We start from the raw sequence: 18373 nt of genomic DNA, 5'->3' as shown, positions 1-18373 counted from the left end.
CCTTCGCGTTCATTTCCATCTTTTCATTTGTCCACTTGTTCAACTTTCACTGTTCTTCTTCTGCTCATTTTCATGCACCAAAAATCACAATCACAGTTGAGAATGATGGTCTCGGAAGATCAGCAGAAGGTAGCTACTCGTAAGTTGACTCAATGGATAGAGAACGATAATAGGATTGTAGGTTGTTTGCTTCCCCTCTGACCGTCCGTTCTTCGAACATTCCCACTGATATTTCGCATATAGGTCACATATAGAGATATAAGTAGGGAAGTGGGATGTCATGTGAATACAGCCAAGAAGTGAGTACTGTCTCTTCACTAGCATGATCACTCTTGAATCGACGCCAATCTATACTGATGTTTGACTATTGTCTATTCCAGCTTGTTGTTATCCCATTACACTTCCAACCCTTCTCTCTCACCAACCTACCTTCTCACCGGTCCGTTACTATCCACATCGACCATCAATCAGACTCAATTGCACTCCCTCACACAAGTTCATGGAAGCTCCACACAGAGAGTGAGGATAGTAGATATGGACGAGATGTCAGAAGGCGATCGAAATTCAGAGGATGAAGATGATGATGATGAGAAAGAGGTGGGGAATGATAATGGAGCGGAAGATGGTCTGGTAGGTGATTTGAAATTACCTGTTCCAGGGTCAGTGAAGGATGATGAGGAGATAGGAGCGTTGGAGAGGGAAGAGGTCAAGAGGTGGGGGGTGGTATTGGTTGGGAAAGATGGATTGGAAGGTGAGTAATCCCAACTGATTGGGCATAACAGTGAGTGTGTACGTGCTGATTAAACGGCTCAACGACACAGAGAAGAAGAAATTGTTTGAACAGGATACATTGAATGTGCATATACAATCGCTAGCACCTTCACCTATCAAAGTGAGTACAATGGAAATCACGATGACACCGCTATTGCAACTGGCATCGCCAAGTCGCAGTGACTGTCAGGACTGATTCTTTTACATGATACCCAGGATCCTGCACAATACCTCATACCGAACCTCACTCTCCGAGAACACAAGAACTATCACAATGCTCAGTTATACGGTACCATCTCTGGCGAGACTTTCAGACCTGCTGTACCAGCTGTAGCTGAGAAAAAAGCTATGAAAGATGGTGGGATCGATTGGAGCTCTAAGAAGGTTGTTGGGGGTAGTAAGAAAGAGGAGGTGAAGAAGGAGGAGGAGCCACAGAAAGAGGAGACGAAAAAGGTGAGCTGTTCGAAAAGTGGTGATCCGTGAAAATACCGGTCGTTGGTTGCAACTGACTAGTCCGTGTTTTTTTTTTGTCCAGGTCGATACCAAGAAACCCTCCTCAACCACTGCTACCAAGGATACATCGAGACCTGCTTCTGCTAAACCCACTCCTGCTCCCGCGTCCACACAAGGTAGTATATCCGGAAAGAAGAAACGAGTGATCAACTCCGATACAGAGGAAGATGAACCCGCTCCTCCCCCCAAGGCGGCTGCCCCTGCTGCTGCTGGCGGAAGTAAAAAGATGGACCCTACTTCATCGATGATCCGAGCGGACGATCAACGAGCGATGGAAGCTATGATGTCGATGGATATGGATATAGATATGGAAATGTCCGATAATGAGGTGAAAGTCAAGGAAGAACCGGGTGCTGTCATCGGTACGGAAAGTGGGAAAGTCAGGAAGACGAGAAGGGTTAAGAAGAGTAAGACGGTGGAGGATAAGAAAGGCAGGATGGGTGAGTGCGATCAATCTACCAACCTCGGTCGGAAACCTGGCCGGTTATTGGGAATCTATACCCCTCATGACAATGATTTGCAACTTTGCGCAAATCTCACCGCCAGCACCTGATCCGATTGAAGTACCATTCACTCCATCACCCTCGTCCATGTCCTGTTGGAATGTAAACACTGACGTGTCTTCCCTCAAATTATAGTTACCAAAGACTACTCCACGGACGAATCGTACACCGCATCAGAGACTGACGAAGCAGCACCTTCAACGAAGACCAAGTCAAAACCTGCACCTGCGACAAAGCCTCAGATCATTAAGAGAGAGTCAACCTCGTCGATAGGTAGTGGTACGACTAAAACACCCGCTAGTTCTGGGTCGCACCCGCCTGCCAAGAAAGCAACGGGAGGAGGGGCGGCGAAAGGTCAAAGTACGCTGAAAGGGTTCTTCACCAAGAAGTAGTAGTGCGTTGAAAGGGGTATGAGGCTTAGCCATGTATGATGTAAAGTTGATAGAGTATGTAACATGTTTTCTCAAAGTTTTAATCGTCGATTGGAGGACAAATTGTCATATTTTACACTCTGACAACAATGGTCTCTTCCCACAACCACCTTTCCGTTGAGGTAATGGAGATCTACCTCGGCATGCCGTGGGAGAGGAAAGTGACTGACAACTAGGGAGATTGTACCATAACCCTCATGCTTATGACGTATCGTTAACCGTGTGGGGCAAGATGTAATAGAATAGAGGCACCATAAAGGATCTTCCAGGGGGGACGACACTAGACTCTACATCGTATCGTGTCGAAACGGAAACACTCTTCAGAAGATAGATCCTTTCACATTTCCGCATAGCATTACTTTGCAGTGTCGGAGAATCACGATGTAAACTTCTTTAGGCATCAGTCGAGAGTTCTTACGAGTATGCACACTGTATAAGAGGCTGAGAAGATTGTTCGCCACTGCATGACTATTCTTGAAAATCATAATTATTCTGACTCTGACAGCATATTGGTAATTAGATTCGTTAGTGAGTTCACACAATATAGTGCTCACCATTAGTCTTGCTCATCAAGAAAGAAGCAATTAATACTCATCAAGCACAGACAGGATCGACTGACCAAAGATGGCCGCAAATCTCCCTCCAGGATTACTGGAACAGCTCCTGCGACAGCGTGCAGCTCAAGCAGCATCCGCAGGAGGTACTCAACCAAGTTACCCATCGACCTTTGCTGGTGGTCCAAGGCCTGTACCATCATCCTCGTTGTTCGGTAACGGTACAGGAACCCAGTCATCGGTCCCATTATCTTCTTTCTTCGGTCAACCTCAACCTCAACAACGACCATTCGGGACTTATGGTGGTATACCCACGGGTACAGGTATTCCCTCATCCTACTTCAATGGTACCAATACCAACAATCCATTTTACAGACCTGGTTTTGGATATGGATATGGATGTCCGCCACCACCTTCGGTCCCATCCAACATCTCTTACGGAAGGAACGGCGAGACATTCGATCCTTCTCAAGGTTTTCCACCGCCCGATTGGTTCATCAACGATACTAACAATACTTCTAGCAGAACTGGCTGGGTAAATGCTGGTACCGGTGGTCTGAACACTGGATTCGGCACCAACACCAAGGCCACTTCACCTCATAGTGCATATTGGAACTCGGCAATACCTCCTGGCGTACCCCGTCTTCGAGATGGTCCAACAACCATCGGAGGGGCATTCCAAAGTTATATCACAGAACTGAAAAAGGATGCGACGGGTACCATGCAAGGGAGCGAACAGATTATAAGCCAGAAATCTGAGATACAAAAGGAACTGAGCGAATATATCTCAGGAAGAACCACAAATCTCATGAGTGTACTGAATAGGAATGTTAATGTCGGTGGGGAGGCGGTGTTAAATGCTTTAAGAGATTTAGAAGAAATTAGGGAAAAGCGAGATCTAGTCAATCAAGAGATTACGAATGAACGGATTGTAAAGACTCAAGCGATAAGTAGGGTCAATGATATGCTCAGTACGGAGGTAGAACTTGCTAAAGGAGAGCTGAGCAAGGAAGAAGCTGTGAAGAGGAGTAGACGGTGGGGTAGTACATACTTGCAAAGAGACGCTAATGGTAAGTATGGATTTCTGTTTGACATCTATCTTCCCGATACCATATGTCATTGAATCAAAATCAAAATCAAGATACAACGTTTCACTGTGACTTCTCATGTTGACATGTTTCGACGCTATTTGTAACAGGTACAACATGGTCAACATGGGATGATTATCTAACTTCAGCGACTGGAACGAGATCACAATTGAATCCATTCTTGAGTAGGAATGAATCTCGAAATCAAGCTCAACGACAGCAACAAACTCAAGGTGCCGGATCTTCCTTCTTCGGGAACGGCAGTGGTAGTAATCCGTTTTCAAGGTTTTTCAATAGGTCTGGTCCGGCACAAGCTCAGAGTAGCTATGGTCGATTGTGAAAGACGGTGTGATAAGACATTCCCCAGAGAGACGCTTGGCGGTAATGTATGACTCCTTGTGCGGTGACACTATTATGATGGCCAGATCGCATACTGTATAGAGTATCTGCCGTCGTTACGACATTTCACTTTCATTCGTGGATGATCAGGATGATCAGGATGATCAGAGAGGAAGTCATTGGATCTGCGAGTACAACATTACGTATGGTTCGTTAATATACTGTCATAACATGGAGCTTACATATATGAATCACGATCTCTTTTCTATGTCACTTTGATGATGCGGTTTCAATGGTAAAGTGATGTTACGGAAAATCCGTAGGCGATACGGGGAAAGAGTGATGACCAAGCATGCGATGCGCTTGAATGGAGAGGATTGATCTTCCATGGATACACCTTCGCGAGAAATGCTCTCTTCATCGCTGGCGATGTCGAAAGCTGTGCTGGCTATCTGCTCGATAAGGTTAAAGATGATGGAATGGCTGCATCGCCTTGTATCTATCCTATCTCCTGTTGTATCCTTTTGTATGGTAGCCACTCAGCATTCGCGTCATATTCCAGCATAAGATTAAAAGTTGATTTTCAGGGTCCACAGAAAGATTACCCCGCCTCATCACTCACTTTGAAACGAGCAAGACGAACAAGGAGGTCAGTGCACGTTATGCTTAGTACATACATCAATCGAATATCAATCGACATGAACCCATAGATCTGCATTCTCATACAGCGCAATCTCGCTCCCACCATCTAAACACTACAGCGCTTGTCCCATACCACTACGAGTCCCATCACCATGAACCCTGGGGATATATACACCCCGCCGCATGGCCGACAACAACAGCAGCAGCAGCAGCAGCAAGGAGGATACACTTCACCAACTCATCAGCCTCACTCCCAAGGTCAACCATTCCCTTCTTACCCTCCCACCCACCAGCAACAACAACCACAAGCAATATCATACGGTGCACCACCTTCACATCATTACCCATCCGATCCCAACCCACAGTACTCTTCACCGATGACCAACCCATACGACACACCACCACCTCTCCATCAATCTCACTCATCCCCTCCCCCACAGATCTTTCCCAATCCTCAATCACAGCCATATGGGGATCCCTTCAACCCGCCTGCGCCTCCCCAACAAGTGAATCAGGGATGGGCAGAACCGCAGGGTAGTAGACATTATGCTTCTCAACCCCTTTCACCGACCCACCATCATCAATCAATGGGTGGTGGTGCTCCAAGATACTCTTTACCCGTTCAACAACAACCGTATGGCTCTCCTTCACCTGTGCCTGTGCCTTTAAGTCCACCAGGAGGTGGAGGAAGAACGAGATTCGATTCAAATATATCATTTCACTCTTCGGCACCTCTATCATCTTACGATAATAGGTTATCTTCCCCACCTCCATTACTACCTCACGACTCATCTTCCTCATCCATGTCCAACTTGGCAGGACTGGCACATCATCCGTCCTACCCTCCGCATGGGTATGGTAACCACGTAGCTGGCGGACAAGATGACGATATAAACGATTCTGCACCGCTGTTATCCCATGCTGCACCTGATGCGAGATTCGGTATCCCCTCACAGAATCAATCAAGGTATCAATTATCGGATAATGGACCTTCGCAAGGTGATGGAGGAGATGTGGGGATGCTACCAGGACGATGGGTCGACAATGAACAGCAAAGGAATGGATATTCGATACCGCCACAGCAAGGACAGGATGATGAAGAGGTGAATGTCCATTATGGACCGTTACCTACCAGGGTGGTGAGAAGGAACAGGACTCAGAAAAGGGTACAGTGAGTCTGAACACTTCTACTATTACCGTTCAAGTTGACGAATAGCTAATGCATATATGACAATATAGGTTATTCCGAGGTCACTTGGTGTTGGATATAGACGTACCTACAATGTTACTGGATCAATGTCCTATAAGAGAGGGGAATGAGTTTACGAAGATGAGATATACGGCTGTTACTTGTGATCCCAATGATTTTGTTGTGAGTGAGGAATCTGAATTTATCCCTGTCTTCTTGTTACGACCAGTATCAAGTAGGATATCAGCTGAAAATGGTTGCTTTATTTGACTGCAGGAAGATAAATATACACTTCGTCAGAGATTATATGATCCACCTAGACAGACTGAGCTATTCATCGTGAGTCATCTTCTTCGAGCCAACCTATTTCGTTCACGAAAAGCTGATTCTCAACATCAACATCGATTGATCTGGCGTCTCATAGGTTATCACGATGTATAACGTGCGTTGATTGACTTATATTTATTTTCGCCATTATGACCATCAACTGAATATTCATCTGTCTGTATAGGAAGACGACGTCCTGTTTTGTCGAACGATGAGAGGTATCATGCAGAATATCGCTCATTTGTGCACGAGGAATAAAAGTAAAACATGGGGCCAAGACGGCTGGAAGAAGGTGAGGTGGATTTCCCGTCACAACACCCAATGAGCATTCTTATTGATTGGTCTTTTGGATGATCCAACAAACAGGTCGTCGTGTGTGTGGTAGCAGATGGACGATTGAAGATCAACCCACGTACGAGATCGGTGTTGGCTGCTTTAGGTGTATACCAAGATGGAGTGGGTAAAAACGTTGTCAATGGAAAACCTGTAACAGCACATCTGTATGAATATACCACCCAACGTGAGCTGAGTCTTTCCTAATAGCAGAAAGCATAGAAGCTAACGAGAAGGCTGAAAATCAGTATCGATAACATCTAATGGGAAGATTGGACCGGGTGGTTCGAATACTGTGCCTATACAGGTGATATTCTGTATGAAGGTAGCTATATTCGAGATATGTTGTCGACGAGGCAGTGAAGCTAATTTGTGATTGCTATACATAGGAAAAGAATCAGAAAAAGGTCAGCTAGGCCGTTCACGGAATTGATTATTTAGCTAACATATCGATGTTGCTCAGATCAACAGTCATAGATGGTTCTTCAAGTGAGCTGCCATATCCTCTGTAATGGGTCTCCGAGGCAACTTGCTGACAACTGTCGATTGTCGAATAGTGCTTTTGGAGCTTGTTTGAAGCCCAAGTGAGCACAGCATGATTTTCTAGCTGGATTGACCTTCGTGAACCCCTAGCTAATATGCCGGATACTTTTGTGACTTTCAGTGTCTGCGTCCTTTTGGATGTTGGTACTCAACCAGGTCCAGACTCGATCTACCATCTCTGGAAAGCATTCGATATCAACTCGTCAGTAGGAGGTGCATGTGGAGAAATCGTAGCTTTGAAAGGGATGTTCTGGAAGAATCTCTTGAACCCTCTGGTCGCCGCTCAGAACTTCGAGTATAAAATGTCGAATATATTGGACAAACCACTGGAGAGTATCTTCGGGTACATTACTGTGCTGTGAGTGGGCTGCTCATGCCGTGGTAGTTGAAATATATAAAAGCTGATATGATGATAATCAGGCCGGGAGCTTTCTCAGCCTACAGGGTAAGCTCTCGATTGTTATGCGTCGTCGACTCAAGCTTATGAACCATTTTCAGTATATTGCTTTGCTTAATGATGATCATGGGAATGGACCTTTGAAGCAGTATTTCATCGGTGAGACGATGCATGGTGCAGGTGCAGGTATCTTGTGAGCTATTTTGTTGTCTTTTAGGATGATCTATTAGCTAATCTCTTGTTCAGTTCCGCAAATATGTATCTCGCCGAAGGTGAGTTACTATGTGATCGATCAAATGAAATGCAGCTGACTCTTTCACCTTTACTAGATCGTATCTTATGCTGGGAATTGGTCAGCAAGAGACAATGTAAATGGAAATTACATTATGTCAAATCGGCATACGCTATCACAGATGTACCCGATACCGTGCCGGAGTTGGTCTCTCAGAGAAGAAGGTAAGTTTAATACCCTGTCGTGCACGGGCGAAGTCCATGATCAGACAGCTGACGTTCAGCTGGTACATCGATAGATGGTTGAATGGATCTTTCTTCGCTGCTATACATTCGATCGTACATTTCGGGTATCTCTATAGGTCATCGTGCGTCAGCTGTTTCGTGGCGTGAGGACAAGATTAGCTGATATCATCAACAGGCATACCTTCACAAGAAAACTTTTCCTTCATGTCGAATTGGTGTATCGTGAGTCTAGCTAAATCGCTCTATCTCTTTGAAGATTAAACTGACGAGTGGATTTTGTTCTTCCTTTGTATAGAAACCTTGAGCATGATCTTCGCTTGGTTCGCTCTGGGAAACTTCTACATCGCCTTTGTAGGTTCATCACGCCCATCAACTGTTATTTCGTTATCTTGATGCTGTAGCTGAGCAAATTTTCCAGTTCGTTTTGACAAGTTCTCTCAACTCACTCGGATCAGCCTGGAAATACGTCAATACGCCCTTACATTACTTATATATCGCTTTGCTGTTGTGGTGTTTCTTGTTGGCTTTGGGTAATAGACCTGCAGGGTGAGTCTGCTATACGGCAAGCCCACTTTGAAAGTGTAATCAGCTGATCATTTCACCGTCCATGAATGTGAACAGATCCAGAGTCGGTTATACGAGTAGTATGGTTGGATTCGCGTTAATCACTATTTATATGCTATTTGCAGCTAGTAAGTCCCATCGACCTCACGACTCTGTCTTCGAAAGTGAATGGCTGATATCCCTGTCTATCTGCTATAGTCTACCTTGCAGTGAGAGGTATTCAGAGTATAACTGCCGACGGATCGATCAGCGCGGACGATATTTTTGGCAACAAGATATTCAGGAATATTGTCGTATCACTCGCTGCGACGTATGGTCTATACATCGTCTCATCGCTTTTGGCATTGGAACCGTGGCATATGCTCACTTCTTTCTTGCAATATCTGTTATTGGCTCCAAGTTACGTCAATGTGCTAAAGTGAATACCCTGCCTTACACATCTCACCAGTAAAGAAAGAATGGCTGATGATATCGATGGCGGTGATATAGCGTATATGCATTCTGTAATGTACATGATGTTGTGAGTATCCATCCGATTTATCTCCATGCCATATGTATCATTGGTTCCTTGATCTAGTCAAACTCATCTGTCACCGTGATGACAACAACGTACTACATGCTGACACAATCTTCCTTCCGTGCCTTTAGTCTTGGGGTACAAAAGGTTCCGATAAGGTATCCGAAGATCTGGGAGTCGTCAAATCCGATTCGAAAGATGAAGTAACAGTGGACGTTCCGGTAGAACAACAAGATCTGAACGCGGTGTACGCCTCAGAATTGAGAGTATTAGCTACAAAAGCTCCGAAAGAGGTGAAAGTCGTCTCGGATGATCAGAAGCAGGAGGACTATTATAAGAACGTCAGGACAAATGTGAGTCTGCAGTGCATTAGGAAACCCCGTGAATACATGTAATGGTGAGAGGGTGGAATATACTGACAGTCCCTTGTCCTACAGGTACTATTAGCTTGGACCATGTCTAATGGAGCTTTGGCAGCTGCTATTTTGTAAGTACAGCGCTGTATGTACTTGTATAGCATGATCATTAGCTAATTCGATATGATAATAGACAAACGAGCGGTGGAGATAGTGCTTTGGCAACTACATATATGGGTATTCTGTTATAGTGAGTTCACCAAGTAGGCGGACAATCGAAGTCAAAATCCATCTGACTGACATGCCTCCTCGCTTTAGTACCGTCGCTGGTCTTGCTTGTAAGTTTTTATTTTCTTTTGGGACAGAAACTCGACTCGGCTAGAAAGAACCATGATCGCTGACATCCTCCCCATTCGTTTGTAGTCTTCCGGTTCGTCGGTTCTACGTCGTATCTCATTGTAAGATTGTTTGCTGGTGAATAAGGGCGTGAAAGTGGAATGGTCCGAAACTTGCTTGACGTGCAAGTACATGGATATGGGAAACAATTGAAATATAATGATGTAACGTTACTCTCGAGACGATGGTATGAACATGCATAAGACCATGACCATAATCAGACTCTGAGACAGAGGCTTCTGCAAGTACGAAAACATCTTAGATTTGTGCGAGCTGATCGACCCAGCCAATACTATCCACGGTTGAGACTATACAAAAGTGATCTGACTTGTCAGACTTCCCATACCAGAGTATTGGGTATCTCTCTGGTCAGCCATATCAACACTAGGTGTGATGGTCACTTCATCGCCTTCGTCGTCGACCTGCAGCTTCACTGGGAGTATGTCGTATCCCACCGATTGATTATCACCTTCACCATCGAAAGAACTTGAATGGGATCCATCAGATAGGTCAATTTCGATTTCTCTTCTTGAGAAGGCCGATGAAGGGATATCACTCGAAATTGGTAAGGCGGTATCGTCATCCAAGTTGAGGGAACCATATCGTACCTGAACCTCGTCCATATCTTTGGTAGCGCCGTCATCCTTGGACAAAGCCGCTCTATTCGCGAAATCCTGATCTTCATCATCCTTCGATCGAGTCCGACCATCCTCCATATCAGGTCCTACAATGATATGGCCAGATCCGTCTATGGGGTTATCCAGATACCTCTCCATCTCCTTCTCCTTCTCCTGCCTTCCATCTGTCTTGCTTCCATCTTCTTCAATCGGGCTCTGACTCAGAACTAGCTCTTCTCTCCTGTTCTTTTTCTCCTCCAATTTCTTGATCAATTCCTCTTTCCGCGCTCTCAAGGCGGTCAGGCGCCCAATCAAATCTGTCAATTCCGCACGCTGCTCCGCAGAGGCTTTAGGATCATTTCGGAAAGGAGATAGATCGATAATCATGTTATCGACTTCTGATCTACTCGTATCTTCCGGATATCGTGCTCCATTGCTATTCGGGCGAGCAGGCAGGTTTTGGATCGTAGCTGATCCATCGAAGGATTTTCATCACTCGGAACTTCTGAGATTGGCACATTCGATCTCGAAAGAGTTGAGCTCTCATTCACATCCGGCCTACCCTGTTTCTCGTCTGCAAGATGCGCCTCTTCTTTCTTCTTGGCCTCTTTCTTCTCCCTCTTACGCCTCTTTCGATCTTCCTCATCTTTCACCAAGGAATGCACGCGATCTCGGAAAGGTACCTGAGCGATGTTTTTTGGAGAAAGGTAAAGGAAAATATTGGATGATTTCTTACGGATCTTCCTGAAGAATTCGGTACTGCGTTGAAGCACACAGAACCGAGTATGTCAGTTGAAGAAGTACGAAGGGCTGATCGACTCACGTAGCTTGGACTTCCTGTATATCAACATCCTTTTTCCATTTATGACCTCTTCTCCATTCTTTATATGGTAGCCTAACAAAATGGAATAACGTATGATCAGCGATTTTCAGTCTAATTGATGTGACACCACCTACGTATGGTCATTCTGCCATTCCATCATATCCCTCATCAGCTGTTGCATACCCAATCTAAACCTTCGCTCATGTTCCTGATCGAGTATCCATTTATATTCTAACAGCTTTTGGTAATTCATATTGCGTGTTCTCTTGGCGATGGACTTGTTACGCCATGGTAAGTCGTTCGATGGGGCAAGAGGGGGAAGCCAATATGAAGAGGAGCTCGATTTCGGATCCATAGGAATATGCTCTTGACTGATAGCAGGTGCTTCATTCCCGTTCAGATAGGAGTGTTCTCTCTGGCTGGTGACAGTAGATTGCCCTTGAGATGTGCGATAGGATTGTCTTCCCTCAAATACGTCCATATCACACGGTGGCTCTAGTTGGACATCATGAGCCTTCGTTATACCATAGCCATCATCCCTAAGTACCTGCATGACATCCTTATTCTCGTCGTCGAAGCATTGCACTTCTGGTGACAAAGGAGGAGTCAACAGTTTGCCTTCACCCACCAACGAAGTATTATCCTTCATTTTCGATAGAGGTCGTAGTCGAGGTCGCTTTTTGTAAGGTGTGCTCCATGTCCACTCATGCTCGTTAGGGATCAAGGTGGGCAAACCTGGTCGAGTAGGTCTAGGTAAAGGTATAGGAAGTAATTTTCGTTTCTCTTCTGACATGGTGGCGGGGATCGCATAGGACTGATAACGTCGAAGATGAACTGTTAAGTGGATGGACATCATCAGCTATCAAGCCGTTATCGAAGAAATTGCCAAATTGAAAGATAATAAGAGCACTAGCCATTCAACATGCGGACGAGTGAGAATTGTCAGACAGAACACACTCACATCTCTTCCTCCGATCCAGTACAACCTTCCTTAACTCCGGTGTGACCTCTTTCCACAATCTGAACCTTCTCACCCTGGACGTCGGCCTCTCATCGATCTCAGCAGCGGGAGGAGGGAGCTTCGACCATGCCAGACTTGGCTTCGTTGGTTCTCGGACTGTACGAGTAGATTTGAAATTCGGGTTGAATAGTTTGAGGGAACGTTGAGAGATTTCGGCTGGAGAAAGGGGTTGTGGGGTCATTGAACGTAGGTGTGTATGTGGTTAATGATGATTTAGACAAGTGCGATTATAGGTTGCCTGGGTCGACAAGATGATATTTGTCGGTGTTTAGGTCCTCAGCGAGACATCCCTAGAAGACAGTGTAAAGTGTGGTTGGGAAAGACTATGGGAGTGACGAGTTGTGTGGTGAATTGCGCAGTGTCAATAGTTGTCGATAGTGGCGAGAGAGGTGATGTCGCTAGATCATCGACTGCACCTTACCAGGATCATTATATCTTATAAGTCTAACACGGAGCATCAAACACTCCACCTCGATGTCGTGTCAAAGGATGGTGCAGACATTGGATGTATGCGTAATATGACTCGTCATTATACCGAGGGTTGTGGGAATGTCGATCCTTTATGTGAACTCATGGTTGAGTCTGGGATCAGCTCATGGCAAGTAACATACGTCAGTACAACAACGTGAGAAGGCCAGGTACATGAAAAGTCACGGTAGAGAATGGATGTATGGACGTCCTTGGAGAGTTAGTCAATAGCAGATCGTCATATTAGGAAAAAACCTGCCGTCAGTGCGGTCGAAGTCGACCTATAGACAGCTTACATATAATCTTCGTGTCCTTGAGTTATGAATATATCCGACAGATCTACTACTCAGCCATAAAACTCATGATACACTTATAATCCAACTATACCTAAGCCTTACTCTTCTTACTCTTCTTGTCATTATCGACCTCACCAGCATCCGACTTTCTCTTTCCTTTAGTCGAAGTAGGCTTCTCAGCAGGTGCCGGATCGTCATTCTTGGTCGAGGCAGGTTTACCTTTAGATTTCGGTTTCTCGGCAGGCTTCTCCTCATCCTTCTTCTCGGTTTTACCTTTAGACTTGGGTTTGTCGGTAGACTTGGGTTTCTCTTTCTCTTCCTCTTTCTTCTCAGAGGCAGCTTTGCCTTTCGATTTCGGCTTTTCAGTCTTCTCCTCTTCCTTCTTTGACTTTGGTTTCTCACTCTTATCTTGAGCTTTACCCTTTGACTTGGGTTTCTCATTCTCTACCTTCTCAGTGTCATCCTTCTTGGCCGCAGCACCTTTTGATTTAGGTTTCTCCTTCTCAGCCTCTTGTTTCTCCTCTGCGTCCTTCTTCACCTTGGATTTGGGTTTAGGAGCTCCCTTCTCAGGCTCGTTCTTTGATCCAGCTTCGTTCTCGTACGATCCACCTTCTGCTTCATACTCTTTCGAGAGCTTTGCTGCCTACAGTGATCAAGTGAAAATGGTCAGCATAGTCCTCGAGAAAGGTATTAAGCACGATGGAAGAGATCCGCGATGGAGGGTCATGACGAATGTAGGGATCAGGGGTCTGAGCATCAGACGCAAATACGGTATTCAGTCGGAACGAGCTGACACTCTCGTCCTCGACCAATGATTTTAAGTTTAACTAACCTTCCAAGCGCTCCACTGCCCTTTACCAGACCCATCCTTGTTGGTCTCGTTCTGAACCTCTATAGGATTTGTTGGAAACGGCATCAGCGAGTGACCTCAAATCTACTACATTTGGTGAGAGGCGGGATCACAGGACTCACTCTCTTTCACCTCTTCTCGAAGCTTGGGATCGGTAGGCTTACCCTTAGACGATGGCATTGTGTATTGATCTTTGTGGGCGTTATACGGTAAGTTGAGTTGATATGTATGTGTATGTTAAGTTGAATACGATGGATGTAATGAGGAGGAAGAAGGGGGATGACTGTCTAGGGATATCATCTACCATACATACATATACTTCAGAGAGTAGTAGATGTCTTGTGATCGGGTGTGCTTTCATGTAAACAAACCATGACATCATCGGTGACTTGCTCAAGGCACGGAACGATGGGATGATCGGGGCAAAAAAAGTAATCGGGTAATGTTCACGTCCATTTCCATGTCCATGTCTGGGAATACTGTTTTGAACTGATGATGGATAATGATTGATGGATATATCGATCATCGATCGAGAATCATACAGCTCGTTGGAGAGATAGACACCGAGGGTAATCATTTACTGCACAGCCGATGGGGCTTATGCCCAAAGCGGATGTTTACAGCTTTATGTATACCAATTGCGGTATTTCAAGAAGTCCCAATGATCATAGAGCACATCTTACATGCATTACAGTACATCTAATCGTGAGATTCAAAGCTATACTTACCTATTCTGCCATCAATCAAGAACTGGTTGGATTTACCTCGCAAACCTGTCAACGTCTTAATCTCGACCAACCTCACTCTCGGCGAGGTTCAGTCTCTCACTCCTATCTACCAAAGTACTAGTGGACTTCATCTCCACATCCCCTTCATCATCTCCTGTTCCTTCACCGATAGAATGTTCAGGTGTATTCTGTCTTGTCGAGGCTAAAGATGTATCCGTGGTCATACTTATATCTATCAGATCGTCCTCTGGTACTACTGTCGACTGGGGGAGGTCGTTTCGAATTGTGGTAGCGGGTGATAGATCGATCCGCGCAGAAGCGTTAGAAGGGGGCGCAGAAGGACGAGGACCGTCTCTTGAATATATGAGCTGCGACAAGGAAATACAGTCGGATCCCTCCATAAGCTGAAATATTCGGGGTATGCAAGGGGAGAGATGACTTACCATATATGCACCACCGTCCATCCACAATCCAGTTTTATCTTCCGCTATCGATTTCCAATCAACCTGAAGCGAGTCGTAAACGACAAATAAGCTCCATCTCTAGCCAAAGACTGCACACATAAGATAGCTAGGCCTGAACGTACCGGCTCAATCTGATGTTCCTGTACTTTCCACCATCTCCCATCATCTCCCCTGATATAAGCGTATAGATGATTACCTCCCACAAGAGCGCCATCCTGGAACAGGATACCTCGCAGTATGTACTGTTTCGAATCCACAAAGATTAGCTGATCGGTTCACGGACTACTAGCTTACCAAGCTGACTTACCACATGCTGATTGTAGGCCGGATCATCGGTATCAAACACACTGCCGGAAGCGGCTTGGGTATGTTGTTCAAACTCGAGTTGAAGAGTGGAAACTTTTTGTTGAAGGACTTTGAGGATTTTCTCGAGCTGATACGGGGAGAACATTGGAAAATCAGCTCGACACATTAAGACGATTACATAGAAATACAGTCAGGTATGTGTATAACATAACTCACTTTTTGCTTCATCTCCCTTCTCGATTCATTCTGCATACTATCTTCCGTCTCGGGGGTATTTTCTAGATGCTCCACCAGCCTAATAGGTGATTTTCCTGTTAGATGAAAACGATCCCTGCTCTTGGCAGCTTAAAATGATGACTTACGCAGATATGCTCTTCTGATAATCGTTACCCTGTATGGCGGAGTCAATTAGCTTTCCTGACCTTCACTGATAATCAGGCTACTTACCTCGTGCATCGTCAAGCGATCTATTTTCTCCTGAGTACGTCGGGCATTTCCAGCCATTACTGATTGATGCGCCCGCTTCTGTGCTGAGTAGGTAGCATTGGATTTCATAAATCGATCTAAAGTCAAAGAACATGGAATCCAGTCAGGACCATACAGAATGATTAACGAATTGAGAGATACCTGGCATTAATCACAAACTTGTTCAATACAGCAGTAAACTTACCCAAAACGACTCTCTCCTCCAACTTCCAGACCTCCCTCTTAGCTCCACTACCCCATTCAAGCATTACCGTCAATATGTCTCCCAATTCTATCAGACTCTGCTGCTGCGAATCCGAATCGGCGTTCCAGAGTATCTGAGATAAATGCGAGTATATGTCGGGTGAGACATGGGAGGATCGCAAAAAGGTGACGTAGGATGAATTTTGCGGTGGATCGGATTCCACTCGGGTTTTGAACAGTCTTATGATATCGTTCAGGAATTAAAGTCAGTAAAAATAGATACATTATCGTCCTATAAAGTATTTCGATAGTTGTAATGGTTGATTGACGAGAGCGATTAGGGAGTTCTACTCACCGCTCAGGTTCAGAATCATTCAGGTTTTTCCAATCTTCCGGCGTAGGTGAATCACCGATTTGAGACAGTATAATATTGGTCATCTCATGAACGAACAGCTGGTGAAGATCTAAACTAGTCGTCAATATAAATCTCTATCAGAGATATCCAGAGGTGGAGGCACTCACCGACCCCAGGTGCATTAGGTGGTAATTGATTGGGTTCCCTTCCGTCTCTAAACGCTTTGAGTTGTTCGTCGACTTCGATGAAACTTGATGTCGAAGTGAGATAAGAATCATAGATTTGATTTACTATTCTACCCTCTGAATAGGTGAGGCAATGGTATGGTCAGCACATTGCTGCAAAACGATACCGTCTTGTCGACCATCCTCCCCTGCGAATGTTCCACGAGCCACATCAACACACCACTCACTATATGAAGATTCACTAGCTTGGCTCGCAGCTACTACACTAGCGACAGCTTCACGGAGCTGTGGGACAGCATACATAGCTTGGAAAAAATTGGCTGCGTATGTAGAATGGCCTGATTCCGAGTACAGGACCAGTGGCCTGGTAAGTTAGAAGGGGGAAGACGAAGAATGACTGGGTCAGTTCATCTGCTATCGGTGTTTGATAGAATGGTTACTCACGCTCCATCTATCCGTTCCGAGGGTACAGGTTTATCGGTATCTCTGACATTCGAGGCTGAGTGGAAGCTTGCGGTCATGAGGGATTCTTGAATCGCTCGATCCATATCTTCGTCTTCTTTCGACATCGAGTTAGGGTTGTTCTATCAAGTTGAGCAGATCTCATCAGCACAGTCTCGCGCATCACACCAAATCACTGACTAGTGTTACTTACCTGAGAGGCAGGAACCATGGCCAGCTTTCCCTCCGCATCATCTTTGTTACTCGGTCCAAACAGCGTCCCTATGTCTAAGTTATCATTGTCATTCCCAGTAAGATCGATAGGCTGATTGGTGGGGCTGGGTGGAGGGGGTCCAGTAGCTCTAACGGATCTTTCTCTATTTTGCCTATTCTCGTCTTCTCCTTCTGCTCCAGTTCCACCTATTCCATCAGATTGCTGAGAGAGCTCAATGGCTCTGCGAAGGTCCTCATCCTCATCGTCATTGACGACAGTGGGAGTTAGGGAAGGTGCAGGAGCGATATTGCGTCGAGGAGGCGGAGGGGGCGGTGAAAGGTGTTGTCGGAATGGATTGTTGGATGCGAATGCAGGTGGTTGTGGTGATGGACTGGGCTCCGCCGATGAAGGTGCATCGACGTCTATCACCTCTCGGTGCTCGACTATGGGTAGTACAGAAGGTTAAGCTGAAGTAGAGCTGGTAAACCCTGAAGGAGATTCTTCACTCACCTGAAGTCCCGTAGGCTCGTTGTGGTCTCCATGAATCATATGAGGGAGGTCCTTCGGGTCTAGCAGGTTCAGGGGTCCACTATGCATGGCAGAAAGCATCAAGTCAGCCTCTTATTGATGTTTCCATCCTTTTCAAACGAAATTTCATGTGCTACTTATCACTCACGTTCGCCCCATCACCGAAACACCAATTGACAGCTGGTTCGACGCTATGAAACCTCGAAGCAGCTTCCCTTGCTATGAGAGGATCTATACCCATCTCCTTGAGGGAGTTGTACGTCACCTCGTGAACTGACATGGTGACTGTGACTGGCTATACCGGCTGGGCTGTGATGAGGCCATGAAGGAGGAAGAAGGGATCGATGATGGAGGGTATACAGGAGGTACCATGGAGGATGAACGAGGATGATGAGCACCGACGTGAGAAGTAAAAGTGGTGACGTGGAAGATAAGATAAGACAGAGATGACAACATCCTACGAGCATG

General features: G+C 45.5%; 6 protein-coding genes across 6 annotated transcripts; 3 read left to right on the top strand and 3 right to left on the bottom strand.

Moving 5' to 3' along the window:
• Nucleotides 1-105: 105 nt before the first annotated feature.
• L199_003463 (uncharacterized protein) lies at nt 106-2179 on the top strand (the record flags this gene model as incomplete). The annotated part of the gene is made up of 7 exons (XM_064889193.1): nt 106-177; nt 244-299; nt 381-751; nt 822-892; nt 988-1224; nt 1307-1724; nt 1923-2179. 7 exons carry the CDS (start codon nt 106-108, stop codon nt 2177-2179), a joined length of 1482 nt encoding a protein of 493 aa, XP_064745265.1.
• Nucleotides 2180-2842: 663 nt separating this feature from the next.
• Nucleotides 2843-4200, top strand: L199_003462 (uncharacterized protein; the record flags this gene model as incomplete). Its single annotated transcript, XM_064889192.1, has 2 exons — nt 2843-3842; nt 3971-4200. 2 exons carry the CDS (start codon nt 2843-2845, stop codon nt 4198-4200), a joined length of 1230 nt encoding a protein of 409 aa, XP_064745264.1.
• A 793-nt stretch (nt 4201-4993) lies between these two features.
• L199_003461 (uncharacterized protein) lies at nt 4994-10026 on the top strand (the record flags this gene model as incomplete). The annotated part of the gene is made up of 27 exons (XM_064889191.1): nt 4994-6012; nt 6081-6213; nt 6307-6369; nt 6455-6472; nt 6542-6649; nt 6724-6877; nt 6939-7015; nt 7080-7097; nt 7154-7179; nt 7248-7274; nt 7355-7591; nt 7654-7678; nt 7732-7823; nt 7877-7902; nt 7960-8086; nt 8161-8229; nt 8283-8329; nt 8403-8458; nt 8526-8653; nt 8729-8799; nt 8870-9089; nt 9161-9191; nt 9320-9541; nt 9626-9675; nt 9738-9794; nt 9863-9882; nt 9968-10026. 27 exons carry the CDS (start codon nt 4994-4996, stop codon nt 10024-10026), a joined length of 3180 nt encoding a protein of 1059 aa, XP_064745263.1.
• A 222-nt stretch (nt 10027-10248) lies between these two features.
• L199_003460 (uncharacterized protein) lies at nt 10249-12582 on the bottom strand (the record flags this gene model as incomplete). The annotated part of the gene is made up of 5 exons (XM_064889190.1): nt 10249-11027; nt 11120-11316; nt 11381-11452; nt 11515-12214; nt 12342-12582. 5 exons carry the CDS (start codon nt 12580-12582, stop codon nt 10249-10251), a joined length of 1989 nt encoding a protein of 662 aa, XP_064745262.1.
• A 674-nt stretch (nt 12583-13256) lies between these two features.
• L199_003459 (uncharacterized protein) lies at nt 13257-14195 on the bottom strand (the record flags this gene model as incomplete). The annotated part of the gene is made up of 3 exons (XM_064889189.1): nt 13257-13808; nt 13998-14056; nt 14138-14195. 3 exons carry the CDS (start codon nt 14193-14195, stop codon nt 13257-13259), a joined length of 669 nt encoding a protein of 222 aa, XP_064745261.1.
• A 604-nt stretch (nt 14196-14799) lies between these two features.
• Nucleotides 14800-18185, bottom strand: L199_003458 (uncharacterized protein; the record flags this gene model as incomplete). Its single annotated transcript, XM_064889188.1, has 15 exons — nt 14800-15111; nt 15187-15249; nt 15330-15449; nt 15515-15640; nt 15730-15808; nt 15876-15904; nt 15961-16076; nt 16184-16422; nt 16538-16646; nt 16705-16839; nt 16950-17086; nt 17167-17306; nt 17378-17820; nt 17888-17966; nt 18054-18185. The coding sequence occupies 15 exons, from the start codon at nt 18183-18185 to the stop codon at nt 14800-14802; spliced, it is 2259 nt and encodes a 752-aa protein (XP_064745260.1).
• Nucleotides 18186-18373: the final 188 nt, after the last annotated feature.

This window comes from Kwoniella botswanensis, chromosome 1, assembly GCF_036426115.1.
Source record: "Kwoniella botswanensis chromosome 1, complete sequence".
NCBI lineage: Eukaryota > Fungi > Basidiomycota > Tremellomycetes > Tremellales > Cryptococcaceae > Kwoniella > Kwoniella botswanensis.
The sequence above is the reverse complement of the archived record's forward strand: the minus strand, read 5'-3'. Positions and strand labels throughout refer to the sequence as shown.